Raw genomic sequence first — 16,083 nt, 5'->3', positions numbered from 1 at the left:
GCTAAGGGTGGGGGGGGAGTTTGGGGGTGGCAGGGGCGGGGGGAGGGAGGGGAGGGATGGGGGAAAGCAAGCGGGAGGACAGGTGAGACAGCAGGACAGGTGAGGCGGGCCCGGGGGGGGGCGGGTGGGAGCCAGGTGAATGTACGGCTCTCCGCGGCCAAGGGGGGCGGGCAGCAGGAGGAGGCAAAGGGTGGCGGAGGAGGAGCCCCCCAGCAACGAGCGGCGAGCCACTGACCGCGGCCTTCTGACCAGGACCGGAGCAGGGCCCCAAGCCCCCGGGCCTGGCGGGGGACGCACTTCTTCCCACACTCTGCATCTGCAGCTCCAGCGTGAGGACCCGAGGGCTGAGAAGTAAGTGAACCCTACTTTTTGTCCCTTGGCTCGAGGTCCACTAGACTCGAGCGTACTGCAGTGTCCTTCGTGCGTCCTGTGAGACCCCTGTACACACACACCAGATTTCAAACAGTCGCATTCCCTATAGCTTTCCTAGGTCTTTGGAATTGGTTTTTAACTTGGAGGAAAAGGTAGAGTACTACAGCCTCCCCCAACTCTGGGCGGAGGGTCTCCAGAAACTTTCTTTGCACTTCTAATATCAGACAGACTGTAAGCTACGGGATGGAGAGGGGGTGAGCTGCGCTGAACTTCTCCCAGTCGCCTCCGTGACTTTAGGGGGAAGACCCCAAGCCCGACCGAACGGAGGGAATGGAAATGCTGACGGACTCTAACTAGGACAACGCGTGCCCCCCCCGCCCTGCTCCGCGCCCCCTGGCGCGGTGGGCTGGACCCAGGCCAGTGGCATGGGAGCTGGGGGGCGGCGGAAGGAACCGCGACTCGGGGGGAAAGTTACCGGCTGGACTATTCGGTTTCTTGCGCTTCCAGAGCCGCGTCGTCTCTCCCGCGGTAGTGCGGCTCGGCAGAACGACCCCTCTGCCCCTCCCGCTCCGCAATCACATTCCCTTCTCTCAAGCTGCAGCCCCACCGCCACCTTTTCAAAGTCAGCCTTTGCTCTCACAACTCCTCCAGCGCGCGGGTGGGTGATAAGAACTCTACCTACCACCGTTTTGCCGCCGGCGCCGGCGCACCTGCCCTAACCGGAGCGGGGGTCGCCGTGTGGTAGAAACCTAGTGCGCGCCGCTGGCAGAGGGTGGCCATTCAAAGGGGTGGGGGGCGCTGCTTTCCATTCCCAGCTTTCTCTCCCCTCCTCCCACCCCACCCAAGTAAGAGAGCGACGTGTCCTGGCCAGAGCGAGGGGGGGTGGGAGTGGGGGGGCAGCGTGGGCAGCGGGTTGTGCCCGGACACGTGCCTGCCCAGGCGCCCCGGCCCTGCTAGTGTTTGGAGAGAGGGCGGGTCCCCTGCCCCCCGCCCTGCACATCCCCCATGTATCAAAGGGCGGCTGAGACGTGGTGAGACCTCGGGGCGCCCTGGGGGGCGGGGGGTAAGGCGGGGAGCCTGGGTCCGGAGCAGGGGAGGGGCAGAGGCGCCGGTGCTAGCTGACCCACAGGAAACGAGCACTGCTGACCTAGTTTGGGACACCGGAAGTGGGTGCTGGGGAGAGGGGGAGACCGGCAAGCTGTCCTGGCTTCCGGGCCAGGTGGAGGGCGTTCTTGAATTGACCCCCGCCCGAATGCTTTGGAGACCCCTAGCTGCAGCTGAGACTGGGAATGAGTCAGCGCAGCTATTTCTTCTTGCCCCAACTTATTCCTAGAGAAGGGGACCGTTTATCAAGGATTGGGGGATCCAGATTGGGAAGTGAGGAGTTAAACCAAGATAGGAACTCTCTGTTCCCCAAGGGAGTGTGTGTTTTGGGGGGGCGCTAAGGCCTGGAGGATTATGGGGTTGTGTTTTGCTACCCCCCCACACCAACTGGTTTGGTCACCCCTGTACCCTCCTGGCACTGTTTATAGAGCTGGCATGGAGTGGACATTAGATTGGGAAGAGATACTGGGCATAAGTATTGTGCTGGGCTGGAGAAGGGCATATTTGTGACTGGGTTTGGATGGTAGTTAGTGTTCCTCCTTAGTGGCAACTGGGGAGAAGGACAGGGGGCTCCCCCTGGAGCAGCTGATGAAACAGGGAGAAATCTCTGCCAGTGCTTCTTGTCCCTGGCCCCCGGGACCCCAGCTCCCCCAGCGTGCCTCTGTTACATGGTTGCTGTAGGCACGCTGCTGCCTGCTGACACCCCCAGACACTGTCCCCTCCCTTGGGCACCTCCCCCCAGCCTGGGGTCAGGAAGGGGTTAATATTGCCAGAAAAGGGCTCTGGGGAAGAAAGCAGTGCCCACTAGGCTCAGGTGAAGAAGACAAGCCTGCTCTAATGGGTCCTTCTCACCGCTACTCAGTCCAGGTGATATGGCCCCAGTGTCCGGGAGACAGGTGCTGCCCTCTTCCCCTTCCCCATGGTGCCCCCTGGCACCCACCGCCCCCAGCTCCTCCTTGGCCTAGTGCCTGCCCCAGGAGGGCGCGGCGGGCAGCGGGGGCTGGGCTAACAATGCACCATCGGGCCCTTTGTGTGCTTGCACTTGGCACCCTGGGGAAGAGTGGGGGAGGGGACCCAGCAGGCTGGGGGGGTGGAGCACCTCTGGGGTGGGGACAGTGAAGGCTTGGGGAGAGAAGCTGAGAGTGAAAACAGGTGGGGAGGAAAGGGAAGTAGGTCAGATAGAGTGCTGGCCCCCCATTCCAGGCCAAGGGTAAGATGAATGGGATCCTGAATGGCATCATGTTGGTACCCGAGGCCCAGCCCAGGAGTGGACTTTGGGGTCAGAAGTTACTGGCTCAACAGACTGCTCAGGTGGAGGAGACAAGGCCCTCTTCTAGATGGCTGAGAGGCCCAGTTCTTCTGGCACAAGGCCAAGGACCTGAGAAGGGGAATAAATGGGCTCCAGGCAGGGCAGTGCCCTCTGATAGAAGCCTCTGGGCCTGCTTCAGGGCTTCCTGCCTCCAGCTTGCTTGGCTCTATGACCTTCCTGAGAGTTAAGACTGCCCTGCCACCAGGCCTTGGGGCTTGTGCCTGTTTTGGCCTAGAGCTGAAACGAGGGTGGGGGAGGAAGGTGGAGACAGGCAGATGGATAGGACCCTGGCATGGGGTGTGCCTGCTCTGGCCTCTCCCCCTCCTGCTGAGTAAACTCGTGAGTAAACTTGACGTTTTGCCCGGACAGTTTGAAGTTGCCTTACTGCCCCCCCTTCCAGTCCTGCCAACACAGAAGCAGCCAGGTGCCAATGCAGGCCTGGGGGACTGGGGAGAAGGGGACAGAATGACTTGGGTCCACCACCATCAAGGACTGGAGGACCAAGAAAGACCCCACTACCACCACTTCGCAGGCCTTGGCAGTAATCTTGTGGCCTGTCAGCATTTGTCACAGAACTTTGGGAAACTCAGAAAAAAAGTGTCTTCAAAGCTGTTCTCTTGCCCATCTCTACCAGGGAGAGATACCCAGTGGCCATCTGGCTCCCTACGAGGCCATATTTTATGTTGATAGGCCACTAGTCCAGGAGGAAATCTTCAGCAAATGCCTCAGTGTTCTGGCCGATAGCCTGAGATGGGTGGAAGCAGGTGGCACAGGGACATTAGCTCACTCCTCCCCGAGGCTTCTGTGGTCTCTGTCCTGCCATTATGCTGACCTCACACCTGGGCCTAACCCGCAGCTGCCTTCAGTGTACTTGCCCAACTCCCCCTCTTCTTCTAGCTTTCCTAAGGACCTTCGGGGCTTCCTACCCAGCAAATGCCTATACCGCACCCAGAGTTTGAGGGTGCCCTTGGCAAAAGAGGGCTGGTGACGGGCAAATGGAGCCGATAACACCCCCCCCCCCCCCCCCCCCCCCCCCCCCCCCCCGCACACACAATACGTTATTCGATACCACTGAACATCACTAATTCCTGTTATGCCTTCCCAGGTCACCAGAATGGCAGGAGAAATGTCTTCCCAGTCTCTGCCACGCCTCGGAGTGGGGCTCCCCCAAGAACTTGCTTTCAACTTCATGTCTCTGGCTTCAATTTCCTTCCTGTTTCCACCCCCCCAGCTCCTCCCCACCCATATGCCCCTTTCAACAGACATCCTCTCGACCTTCCTTCCTTCTTTCTTCCCCCTTTGCCTGGAATAAGGGGGTCTTCTCTCCCCACTATGAACCTCCTAGCCTGTTTTTACTCTTCTTAAATAGTGCTGCGCTTTGAGGAGGTCCATGACCATTCTCTCCCTAACCTACCCACTAAGCTCTTGGAAAGAGAACCCAGGGCCCCTTAAGGGAACTACAACTCCCAAGGTACATGTAAAACAGTTGTGGTGCACACTGGGAGTTGTAGTCCTCTTTGAGCTCTCAATTTGGTTGAGTCTGAAAGTGTTTCTGGGTAAGGGTAAAGTTGGGACTGGGATGGGTTGCCACTTAGAGAGCCTCTGTATTCTCCTTACTTTGTTCTTACCATTACATTCCCATATAACACCACGTATTGACATGCACCTCTCATGCTAAGACATCCTACCCATCCTCACCTTAGGATGAGCCCCACCCAGGAGATGCCCACACCCTGCCCTGATGCCCCTGGCAGGGGAAATGAGGGGCCCCATGAACTCCTCCCTTGCCCCCCTGCCCTCCAGGCTAGTTCCCTCCCTTTATGGGGATCAAAGGGCAGGGAGCAGCCCCACCCTGCTCCCTCACAAGCTCTAGGCATTAGACTGGGGCTCTTAGGAATTGCAGGGACTTTGGTGCCCAAGCATTTGCAGGGGGAGTGCTGGAAGATTGGCGCCTGGTGACAGGAGAGACACTGGTCCCCACCTTGGGGCGTGGATCCTTCAGTAACTGCTCATAGGTCTATCCTGTATCAGCCCTGAGCAATATGCTTCCTCTTAAGGAGGTGGCTTAAGGACAGGGTCCTGGGGCTTATCTATAGGACCTCAGGGGCCTGGGCCCGCCTGCCTGGCACCAAGGCATAGAAGTGACCCTCCCCCACCCAGGCCCACAGTTGGCATAGGGCACTGCGAGCAGGGGGTAGGAGGGAGAGGCGGGCAGGACTGCCAGCATCCTGGTGGGTAGCTGCCAGCCAGGCCGGGAGCCGGTGAGGAGCAGCAGGCCAGCGGCACTGAGCCAGCAGCTGTTGGGGGTAGCCGGGAGGGGGTATCTTAGGAGACATTTCTGTGATTCTCTCTGAGCCTACCAGGACCTGGGATGGCCTACTCTCTGGAGGACACTGGGGTATCTTTCATCCCAAGAGTAAGAAATTCCAGGAGTTGCATGACTTTCTGTGGCCACTCATCTCCTCTCAGAGCTTTCCTGAGTTGCCCCTCAGGCCCAGGCGGGTCCCACCCAACCAGCCAGGGGAGCAGTAGCTTGCGTAAGGGGTGGGGCTAGGAGCTTCCCAGCAGATGCCCCCTCCCAGCTCCTTCCTCTTTCGGTGCCTACAGCTCCCCCAGTATGTCTACCCCTCCTCAGCCAGCTCTGTCCCCCTGGTCACTGGGGTCCTGGCATGAGTGCTGCCCCCTGGCCTTGTTGGCAGGACTGGCGCCCTGGCGAGGAACTGTGGTATGTGAGTGGGTTTGGGGTGAGGCTATGAGGAGGGCGGGTGCCGCCTTGCCCAGCCCCTGAGGGCCCCAGCCTGGTACAAGGTGAAGAGAATCCGGACAGCTCCCAGCAAGGGGCAAGGGCTTCGTAGGGTCTGGAGGGTCTCCTTATGGTCCCTTAATCCCACATACTCCGAGGGGCTGGGCACCTGTCACCCTTGGCACTGGCTGTCCAGAGTTCCCTTCCTCCCAATTTGGCCACTGCTGTTTTCTGTCCCCTCCCCTCCCTTCTTCCTTCTCCTGGTCCCACCTCCAGCAACCTCTCCCATTGCTCCTCCTCACCTCTGTCCTCCTGGACTGGCCTAGCTCCTACCTTTTCTGCCCCTCACCTTTTTCCCCTTTTAGGACTGAGCAAGGACAGGCGGGGGTGGGGACAGCTGAGGCTTTGGGCACTGCAGGCAGACTCTGGGCCCTCTCCCACGCTGCCAGCTCTTCTGTAACCCCTCCCTCCAAGCTGGGGGAGGGGGACAGCACCCAGAGGGTTAAGGCTGTAGGGGGAGGGACTGGGCCAGGTCGTGGGCGGCCCCTTTGAAGGAGGGAGCTGGAGTGGGGGAACAGACACCCTGCCCCCCCCCCAGTTATCCCTCCCCCACCCTCCCAACGTGCTGCCCCCAGGGACCTGGAGGAGTTGCCGGCAAGGCCCCTCAGCGTTCAGGTGAGTAGGCCCTACTCTGGCTCAGGAGGTCAGGCCCCAGGGGAGGCTCGGAGGCCTAGAATTGGCCAAGGGTCAGAGGAGGGCTGAAAAACAGGCTAGGAAGAGGGTGCCCAGGTTTAACTGGAGGCTTTAGGGAAGAGGAGCTGAGGCACTGGAGTGTGGGGAGGCTTCAGAGTCTAAGGGACCCAAGCGGACCAAGAAAGGCAGAAGAAAGGTTCCACGGAAGCTTGCTTGCTGGGCCGGGTCAGGAGGTTGGACAGGCCTACAGGGAGCTGGGCTCCGGGGACCCGGCTGGGGTGTCTTCTGGGGCTTGGGGGGGCTCAGGTTTCTGCCTGCGGCTAAGCGGGTGTGGAGTTACCAGCCAGCTTAGTTACCCAGCCAAAGATATGGCTGGGGGGGAGGGGGATACAAGGTAGACCCTGGCACTTTGAGTAGTCTCCTTAGCCCTAAGAAGAGCTGGCACTGGCTAGCCGGACTCTGCTGGGAACCCTGATGACCAGGGTCTGTCCAGTGAATGGTTACCTGGCTCAGGGTGGCCACTTTCTGGGGAAAGTCCAGTAGCTTCAGGGCTGGAAACTCTGACGGGCAGAGAGGCACTTGCTGTCCCCCTTACCCCACATCCGCTCTTGCTGTGTACCCTACCTCTCCCACCTCTTTTCTCCAAGTGGCTCCCAAATTTTGGTCCTCTGCTTCCTTCACAAGGCAGGTATGGGTACCCAAAATTAAACCATTTCTTCATTAAGACCAGGCTTTGTGGAAGAAGCCCAGGTCTTGATTTGGCTCTTCGGCCGTGTCTGCCCTGCACAGGCTTGGAGCAGTTGATGTTGGGCTCAGGAGAGGTCAGTGAGAGAAGTGATGGGAGTCGGGAAGAAAATCTCTGAGGACGGTTCCTAGCAGCAGCCTGTGGGACAAGATGGGAGAGACGAGAAAGGAAGGGAACCCAGGTTCAATCCTGTGCTGGGAAGACGAGGCCACAGCTGGTGGAAAGAAGGCTGAAAGACTAAAGAGAGGTCCAAACAAGGAAGGCTGAGAGTCAGGGGCTGCCCATGAGCTGGGGTCCCCAGAGGTGGAGATGCGAGGCTGGGGAAGCAGCGCCCCATTCCTTCCTCCGCCATCTTGATCTCGGTCCATTCCCCTTGATGGGCTAAAGGGCCATATGCTAGAGAGAAAAGGAGCATGGTGGTAACCTTCAAATCAGGAGCCCTGCACCAGGCTCGGGACCTGGTGGGAGCTTAACCCCCACCGCACCGGGAAGCAGCCAACTCCCCTTGCCTCCTTCCCCCTTCGTGGCTTGCGGTCTCTCTTCCCCGCCTTGGCCCCCAGGAAGTGTGAGTGCTGGGGGTGGTGAGGTTAGGAGGGGGGGAAGCGTCACATGGGGGGATGGGGAAGACATGTACAAGTTTAGAGGGGCTGCAGAGGAGAGCTCCTTTAAGTGTCTTGGGCATCCCTGGACCCAGGACCTGTCTTTTGGCCCTGTCTGTGTAAGTTCTTCCAGTCCTCCAGTGACATGTGGCTCAGCCGCCTCACCTGCCTGAAACCGAGCAGTTAAGATGTCAGTGACCCTTTGGCCCCAGAAAGGTTGGAGGGAATCATGGAATATGGATTCCTGGGTCCCCGAGAACTTTGAACTGTCTGTCCAGTTTTCCCTATCCTTCTGGTCCAGCCACAGGCCAAAGCCCTAGCTTCGTGCAAACTGCGCTCCAAAAAAACAGGAAGAGAACCTGAGGCTGGAGCTGGGGTTAGGGGGTGGGGGCAGAAAGGAGAAAGAGGGGGGAGGGGTGACCAGCCCAGGAGCCCTGGGCAGTCTTGGGTCTCAGTCATCCCTAGCAGGAAGGTGTTTCCGCCTGGTCCTCACCCTCTCTGGTTCCCTGGCAGAGAAGGGGCCTTGGAATGGGGGCGGAGTGGGGGGTGATGCTCTGTGCGTCTGTGTATCAGCCCACATCTATTTTCTACGCCACTAATCCTGGTTCTGTCGGCTGCCCCCCACACTAAGCCTCAGTCCCCTAATCCCCAAGGTGGGGAGAAGGGGGAGCCAGCTTTACTTGGCTGCCCCATTCAGGGCCTCCTATGCCTGCCCTTCAGCTGGCTCAGACCGGCATGGTTGGCCCTGGAGCCCCTCAGCCCTAGTCTGGAAGCTGCCTAAGGTCAGCACCTGGAAGATTCTAGCTGCCTTTGTCTTCTCAAGGCCAGCACCCTCTGCGTTTAGCTGTCTGGTAGACACACTCTAACAGGTGCCTCTCGGTACTGATGGGTAGGCCATGGGGACTCCCATCTTTGTCACCCTTCACCATGTCACCCTCAAGTTTTCCCCCACCAAAGATGGTGCAGGCTTGACACAGGGCCTGGTTTCAAGAAAGCTGCCCACTGGCCTGGCCGGTCTAGCAGGCCTGACAATGAGGGGAGCCTGGGGGGGGTGGCAAGAAAGAGGGGAGTGATGGGGCGGGGCCCCCAGTACTTTCCCCTACCAGGCAAACAGACCAAACAGACCTTGCCTGGTTCCCTGGCACAGCTGCCCCCCCAACCACCACACACACCCATGCCCACAAGGTCTTAGCAAGAGGGGGCATGCCAGGCTGGGTGGGGATGGGCTGCCTACATGGGGCGTCTCAAGGGGACTGGGCCCTCTGGGATACAGATGTGGGAAGGGTGCCCAAGGTGGGGTGGGCACACTGGCACCAGTGCCCCACCCTGGCAGAAAGAAGGGGAGGCCTCCACCCCACCAACTCCTCCCATATGATAGAGCTAGGAGTGCCCCCTTGGCCTGGTTGGCACCGTCAGAGTTCCAGGTGGCACCTCAGTTGGTATGGGTGCCAGGGCTAGGGGATTTCCCAGAACACCCTCTCCTTCGCTGTATGCCATCTGCCTCTCTAGTCCTTCCTCGATACCTTGTGGCCATAGGCATTGGATCTGGGCCTAAGGAACTAAACACCCACCCTTGCCCGAGCCCTGAGTGAGTTGGTGGTGAACCACTCGGACCTGTGCCCTGATAGCAAGATCAGCCAATCAGTGCACCTGCCATACCAAGTTGCCATGGAGATCAGCCCTGGGGTGGGAGAAAGGAGACAGGTTTACCAACGGGAATAGGTGGAGTGGGTAGGGAAGGAGGGTGAAGGATGGGGTGAGCCACGTGTCTCCAGGTGCCCAGCTCAGCCAATGGGCAGCAAGGATAGCTCCACCCGTGCCCCTTAGGAGGAATATGATGCACTTGGGCCCAGGAGGGTGCCCACTGCTGTTTAAGTGGCAGTCACTGCTGCTGCTTCTACTCTTGGTACCCACCTGATTCTTGTTTATTCTTAAGTCCTGGGGCCTTTCTAACCGTATGTAAAGTACAGGGAGAGGAGAGGACTCCATACTGCTTGGTCCCCTAGGAGAAGTGGTCTGGGGGCTTAAGGTGGGGACAGGTGAGCTATTGAGGGTTCCCAGGTGTCACTTCCAAGCAGACAAGTGGCCCCCGTTCGCTTCATACAGCGCTCCATCTTTGCGGTGAAGGTGGCCAGCAAGTCGGCCACTGTGACAGTGTAGCCCCTGACTTCCACCCCCACCCACCAAAAGTCTTTCCCATAGATGGCTAGGGTTGACCAGCTGTTGGAATGTCAGGGAGGACACTGACAAAATGTCAGAGGGACTTGCCCTAAGGATTGTCGCCTTTACCTACACCGAGGACTAGGCCTCAGCGCAAAGGAAGTGACTTGTCCAAGGTCAGGCAGCTCCCTGGCTCCCTCAGGGAGGAGAGAGGCCGACCTGTCTCCCAGCAGCTCTCTGAGCAGGGCCGCGTGCGCTGGAATCTACCCAGAGGCTGAACTACTACTGACTGAGTCCTACTGTGTGTCAGGCCTTCTGCCACACCTGGCCTCACTTACCCCTCTCAACCCCTGGAGTCAGCTGGAATTATCCAGTATCAAGATGAGGAAAGAGGCTCAGAGATAAAATCACTTGCTTAAGACCAAAGCTAAGAATTCAAACTCAAGCCTGGTTGAGCCCAGCTCTCCAGTCTTTGTTAGCTCTAGGCCATTGGTTCTCAACCTTCCTAACGCTGAGACCCTTTAAAAGTCCTTCACCTTGTCGGGACCCCAGCCATAAGATTCTTCTGACCACTGCTGCACAACCACTGTTTAATGCAAATGTCTGTTTCCCTGAGGTCTTAGGTGACCTCTTAAAAGTGCCGCCCGCTGGAATCCAGAGGAGTCCAGACCCACAGGTTGAGAACCACTGTTCTAGACTAAATCTGTCAGTGCAAATGGGCTGGGCTCTTGCAGCTTCTCTTCCCAGCCCCTGTTTGGTTGTTCTTGTTGTGTTGTTGTTGTTGTTTTGGTTTGTTTTGTTTGAGACAGTCTCTCTACAGAGCTCTGGCTGTCCTGGAAGTTAACTTTGCTGACCTCAAACTCACAGAGATCCTCCTGCTTCTGCCTCCCAAGTGCTGGGATTTAAGGTGTGCGCCACCACACTTGGTATCTTCAACCCCTTCTTGTGTAACAGGAAAGTATTGGCCAGACCACTGACTGAGCCCTTACTGCGTGCTAGGCACTGTGCCATGCCTGGTACACTGGCCCCTTACCACAGAGACTTACTTGTTCAAGGTCACTCAACTAGGCCACTCTCCAACCCTTGCCCTCCCCACCCCTGTGGATGGTGAAACACTTAAGGTTGCCTCTGGAGAGGCAGGGTCCTCTGGACCGGGGAAGAGAGATGGTACAGTTTAAGGGGGAGGGCAGGGGTGGGACTTGGCCTTTCAGCAGCAGGGGTGATGCTTATCTGGGGGGCAGGAAGTATCTGCGCCAGTGACACCCCAGCATCGGGTAGCTTGTTCCTTGGCCATGAGGGAGGATGTGGGGAGCGGGGATCTTGAAGGAAAGATGAACTTTGGGTGGCTTTCTGGGGGTGGGGGCATGAGGAGGAAGAGGATGATTCTTTTTTATTTGCTTTTTGAGACAGAGTTTCTCTGTGTACTCCTAGCTGTCCTAGAAGTCTCTCTGTAGACCAGACTGGCCCTGAACTCACAGAGATCTGCCTGCCTCTATCCCCTGAGATTAAAGACCTGCGCAGCCCCACCACCATCTGGCGAGGATGGTTCCTTTTGTTTGTAGGGATGCTTGTGACAGAACCGAGACAATGCCTTACCTGACAACTTTGGTGTGTTAGCATTCTGAAGTCTCCTTGGCATCTACCAGAGCTACCAGGAGGTTCTACCAGAGACCATTCCCCAGTTTGCAGATGTCTGAAGCAAGCCAGTGTCACCATGTCCTTCTAGTCCTTCTAGTTAGTTTTCTGAAGCCCAAACCTTTTTTTTTTTTTCGAGACAGGGTTTCTTCATAGCTATGGAGCCTGTCTTGGAACTTGCTGTAGACCAGGCTGACCTGGAACTCACAGAGATCCACCTGCCTCTGCCTCCCAGGTGCTGGGATTAAAGGCGTGCGCCACCACTGCCCAGCTCAGTGGTTCTTCTTAAGAACAAGGGGATAGGAAAGGTGAAGTGGAAGGTCTGTCTAGAAACTAACAGAAAGGCAGGACTGCCCAGAAGCAGACTAAAGCAGTACAAGGCTTGGGAGGTGAGGTGGGGCTGGGGCTGCCGGTGGCCCTACACGCTTGGCACTTCACCTGGAAAGCAGGTTGCCTCATCTGTCCAAACAGCAGTTCCTTTGTACTTGACGTATAAGGAGGTCACACTTTGGAAGGGTATGGGATACTAACAAACATAAGGCACTTGAAAGAGTGGCCAGTATGGGGCCCTCCTCCAGTAAGAGAGCCAGCTCCCCATACAGGAAGGAGGGCTCTAACCTCACCCTGTCCTTGACCCTGCAGGAGAAGATGGGGAGCCCTGAAGATGACTTGATTGGCATTCCATTCCCAGACCACAGCAGTGAGCTGCTGAGCTGCCTCAATGAGCAGCGCCAACTGGGCCATCTATGCGACCTCACCATCAGGACGCAGGGGCTAGAGTACCGCACCCACAGGGCTGTGCTGGCCGCCTGCAGCCACTACTTCAAGAAGCTCTTCACGGAGGGTGGGGGGAGCGCGGTTATGGGAACAGGAGGAGGTGGCGGGATGGCTGCCGGAGGAGCAGGGGCCGGTGTGTGTGAGCTGGACTTTGTAGGGCCAGAGGCCCTGGGTGCCCTGCTTGAATTTGCCTACACAGCCACACTGACAACCAGCAGCGCCAACATGCCAGCCGTCCTCCAAGCTGCACGGCTATTGGAAATCCCCTGTGTCATTGCTGCCTGCATGGAGATTCTACAAGGCAGTGGGCTAGAAGCCCCTAGCCCAGATGAGGATGACTGTGAGCGAGCCCGACAGTACCTGGAGGCTTTTGCCACTGCCACCACCACAGCCTCAGCTTCGGGAGTGCCCAATGGTGAAGATAGCCCTCCACAGGTGCCCCTCCTCCTACCGCCACCGCCACCTCGACCTGTTGCCCGCCGCAGCCGCAAGCCCCGAAAAGCTTTTCTTCAAACCAAGGGGGCCCGAGCAAACCATCTGGTCCCTGAGCCGCCCACGGTACTCACCCATCCCTTGACCTACGAAGAAGAAGGGGTGGTTAATAGAGTGGGCAACACTGGGGGCAGTGGGCTTGGGGACAGCTACAGTCCTCCCGCGGGTGCTGCCTCACCTCCTGAGGGGCCCCTGAACTATGAGGTCTGCGAGGGTGAGGAAGAGGAGGAGGAGCTGGCATATCCCCCAGCCTATGGGCTAACACAGAGCAACGAGCCCTCACTATCACCAGAGGAGTTGGGCTCAGATGAAGACACCATCGATCCTGACCTGATGGCCTACCTAAGTTCCCTGCACCAGGACGCCCTGGCACCAGGCCTGGATGGCCAAGACAAGCTGGTGCGCAAACGCCGTTCACAGATGCCCCAAGAGTGCCCAGTGTGTCACAAGATAATCCACGGAGCAGGCAAACTGCCACGCCACATGAGGACCCATACGGGTGAGAAGCCCTTTGCCTGTGAGGTCTGCGGCGTCCGCTTCACCAGGTGAGCACCAAGTGGGGCCCAGGGCCCAGAGTGGGCTGAGGTGGGTATGGGATCTGAGAGAGTGACCGCAGATGGTTCTAGTGGGGACCAGAACTCTTGCGGGTTCCTGGAACGAGCTGGGAGGCCAAAAGAGGCAACCAGAGAGGATGCCTGTAAGCTGTCTAGCGCCCAAGAAGGTTGCCTGGGTACAGAGGCGCAGGTGGTGCAGGGCCCATAAGCTAGGAGCCAATCAGAAAGAGTATCCTGGGGCAGTGCTGGGGAAAGAGCAGGGAGGGATGAGAGTGGGATGAGGCCTGCGAGCGGCTGGAGGCCTGACCGGTGCCACCCTTTCCCCTGCTTGCACCAGGAATGACAAGCTGAAGATCCACATGCGGAAGCACACAGGAGAGCGCCCCTATTCGTGCCCACACTGCCCAGCCCGCTTCCTGCATAGCTACGACCTCAAGAACCACATGCACCTGCACACTGGGGACCGGCCCTATGAGTGCCACCTGTGCCACAAGGCTTTCGCCAAGGAGGACCACCTGCAGCGCCATCTCAAGGGCCAGAACTGCCTGGAGGTGCGCACCCGAAGGCGCCGCAAAGATGATGCGCCACCGCACTACCCGCCCCCCTCGACCACCGCCCCATCCCCCGCTGGCCTTGACCTCTCCAATGGCCACCTGGACACCTTCCGCCTCACTCTGGCCCGATTCTGGGAGCAGTCAGCCCCCACAGGACCCCCAGTCACTACGCAAGGGCCCCCTGAGGAGGAGGAGGGGACACCTACCACACCACAGGCTGAAGGTGCCATGGAGTCCTCTTAAAAGAGGGTGAATGGCCAGGCTGGAACAGCACAGGCCTGGGATACCATGCCACACAATGGGGAGCACATAAGACAAGTGGTCAGGGATCCTGAGCCTCGTTGGCATCAGAATCAACCCCCTTTTCCCCAGGAGCCTTCATTCCAATTCCAAGCTGAGGTTTTGGGGCACAAGCTCTCTAGATTGGGGTGATCACCCAAGGCGTTATACATGAAATATCTATGTGTGTGTATCTGTATGTCACAGGCACTGCACACACAGTAAAGGTAGGGTCCCTGTCCCCAGCTGCTACTGGGGAATTGAAGCAATAATCTATCTTTGATTTGTGGGGTCCCACTTCGGCTATGCGGGTTTCTAGGAGTCTGGGGCTTGGGACCAAAGCCTGTCGCACTCCCATGCCCCCTGGGTTTTGGTTGTGTGTGAGGGGGTGGACTGCCCCTCCCTTCCGAGACCCCTCCTTCCTGGTTTCTGTTCCCTTTTTCTGGCAGTAAATTATGCAAAGGGGGGTGGCAAAGGAAGGGTAAGTGGGGGTAACATGGTAGAAGCTTGAAAGATTGGGGTGCGGGGGGGGGGAGACTGGGCCTGTAAGGACGGAGCCATCCCAGTTCCCCCCCTCCACCCAGTTCCAATGCTGAGTCATGGGGTCCTGGAGAAGGGGGCAGGGTGGCTTGATTGGTTCGCCCGCCCCTGGGGGGTAGCATAAGGGCTCCTCCCAGCTAAGGGAGCTCTCCACCTCTCCCCTCCCGCGTCCCGGGGCAGGGAATGTCTTGTTCCTGGCGCTCCCTCCCTGGGGCCAGAGGGCAGGGCGGGCCGGGCGTCTTACCCTCTTCTCCTCCCCACCTCCCCGCCCAGGTGCAAGCCGGAGCCGCCTCTGCTGCTTGCTGCCCCTGACTCACGCCGCCCCCGGGCTGGCAGGCGCTGGGTGTGGGTTGGGGTGAGGGGTTGAGGTAGCCTTGCAGGGCGCGGGCAAGCCAGCGCCATCTGGTGGCCATGCCCTGTAAGGGCGAGCGCCCCGCAGCGACCACTTTCAGTGAACTTATGTCACACCCAGCCATCCTGGCCTGTGAACCCCCTTGCCAACACGGTAGCTAAGCAGCTCACTTGCCCCTGGGAAAAGTGAACTGAGGAGCAGACCTCGGGGAAAGGAGTCCGTTCCTTAGACCTTGCCCGTTGCTCTTAGGACTGAGTCCACCCCTGTTCTGTACATAGCCTCTTCTGATGGTCTTGTTGAAATCCAATTTCACATTTTAAACTACCAATTCTCCTGGGGTGGAGAAGAATCTTCACCCTACCCCTTCCTCGCTGGGTGCTGGACCCCCATTGCGGCCTGGGCTCTGCCTTGCACTATTCCCCTACCCCCTTTGGCCTGGTGGCCCTTCCCCCTCCTTAAAAGGGGCAGGTTCAGGGGCCCGGTGCTCTCCTCTCCCCATGCACCTCCATGCCCATTTGCACAGCTGCCCAGGTACCCCCAATAGTGGGGAGGGGTCAGACAGGGAGGGGTGGCGGGACCAGTCCCTGTATCTATTTAAAAAGTGATGATGTAATATATTAGAAGGGAGGTCAGGAGCCCTGGGCCTCATCTTAGCATTTCAGGTGATAGGGGAGCCCAGGGCTGGAGAAACCTGGGGCTTAGTCCCAGAGAGTGGGGACACTGTGACTTCCACTCTCTCTACTTGCGGCTTTCCCACTCAGTGCCTTAGTGGGGGAAAGCGTTTCCCCCCTCCCCCATCCCCCTCATCTCCCCCTACCCCCACCTCGGGTGTAAGTGATGGAAGAAAGAATAATAATTTAAGATTCATACTTGTGTCCACTTTTGGTTCCTTTATTTTGGGGGTGAGTGGGAGGGGTCAGGAGGTTCTGAGGCTGGAGAGGGGTCTGCTTTGGGGGCAGTGGATTTCTGAAGTGGTCCCTGGGGTTCAGGGGACAAGGGAAGGCCTTCAACCTCATGAGCTCCATGGAGAGGGCTGCAGGGGCTTCTTTTCAGGTGCGTTCCCTTTGTCCTGGTCACTAGGAGGAGAGGAAGGCTTGGTAAGCTCGAAGCTGCTGGCAGGCGGCCTTAACCACCGTCCCTGCTCAGCTTAGCTTGTTTTTTGGTTGTTTTTCTAG

At 58.4% G+C, this 16,083-nt stretch overlaps 1 protein-coding gene across 3 annotated transcripts; it reads left to right on the top strand.

Annotated features, from left to right (window-relative positions):
- The first annotated feature begins 63 nt into the window (after positions 1-63).
- Positions 64-15,775, top strand: Zbtb7b (zinc finger and BTB domain containing 7B). 3 transcript variants are annotated; one of them, XM_050118823.1, is made up of 4 exons: positions 64-82; positions 253-351; positions 12,003-13,174; positions 13,521-15,775. In XM_050118823.1, exons 3-4 carry the CDS (start codon positions 12,009-12,011, stop codon positions 13,978-13,980), a joined length of 1,626 nt encoding a protein of 541 aa, XP_049974780.1. In that variant the 5' UTR covers positions 64-82; positions 253-351; positions 12,003-12,008; the 3' UTR covers positions 13,981-15,775. The 3 variants fall into 3 exon arrangements, with proteins under 3 accessions (XP_049974780.1, XP_049974781.1, XP_049974779.1); XM_050118824.1 differs by having other exon boundaries at positions 69-99; XM_050118822.1 differs by lacking the exon at positions 64-82 and having other exon boundaries at positions 108-351.
- Positions 15,776-16,083: the final 308 nt, after the last annotated feature.

This window comes from Alexandromys fortis, unplaced genomic scaffold, assembly GCF_014885135.2.
Source record: "Alexandromys fortis isolate MF-2015 unplaced genomic scaffold, M_Fortis_MF-2015_v1.1 scaffold_152, whole genome shotgun sequence".
NCBI classification, from domain to species: domain Eukaryota; kingdom Metazoa; phylum Chordata; class Mammalia; order Rodentia; family Cricetidae; genus Alexandromys; species Alexandromys fortis.
Note: the sequence above shows the minus strand (reverse complement) of the source record. Positions and strands in the feature narration are given on the sequence as shown.

Coding starts and splice junctions, on each gene's coding strand:
- Zbtb7b (XM_050118823.1), top strand. CDS start 12,009: ATGGGGAGCCCTGAAGATGACTTGATTGGCATTCCATTCCCAGACCAC. Junction 13,175..13,520: donor TGCGGCGTCCGCTTCACCAG/GTGAGCACCAAG, acceptor TGCTTGCACCAG/GAATGACAAGCTGAAGATCC.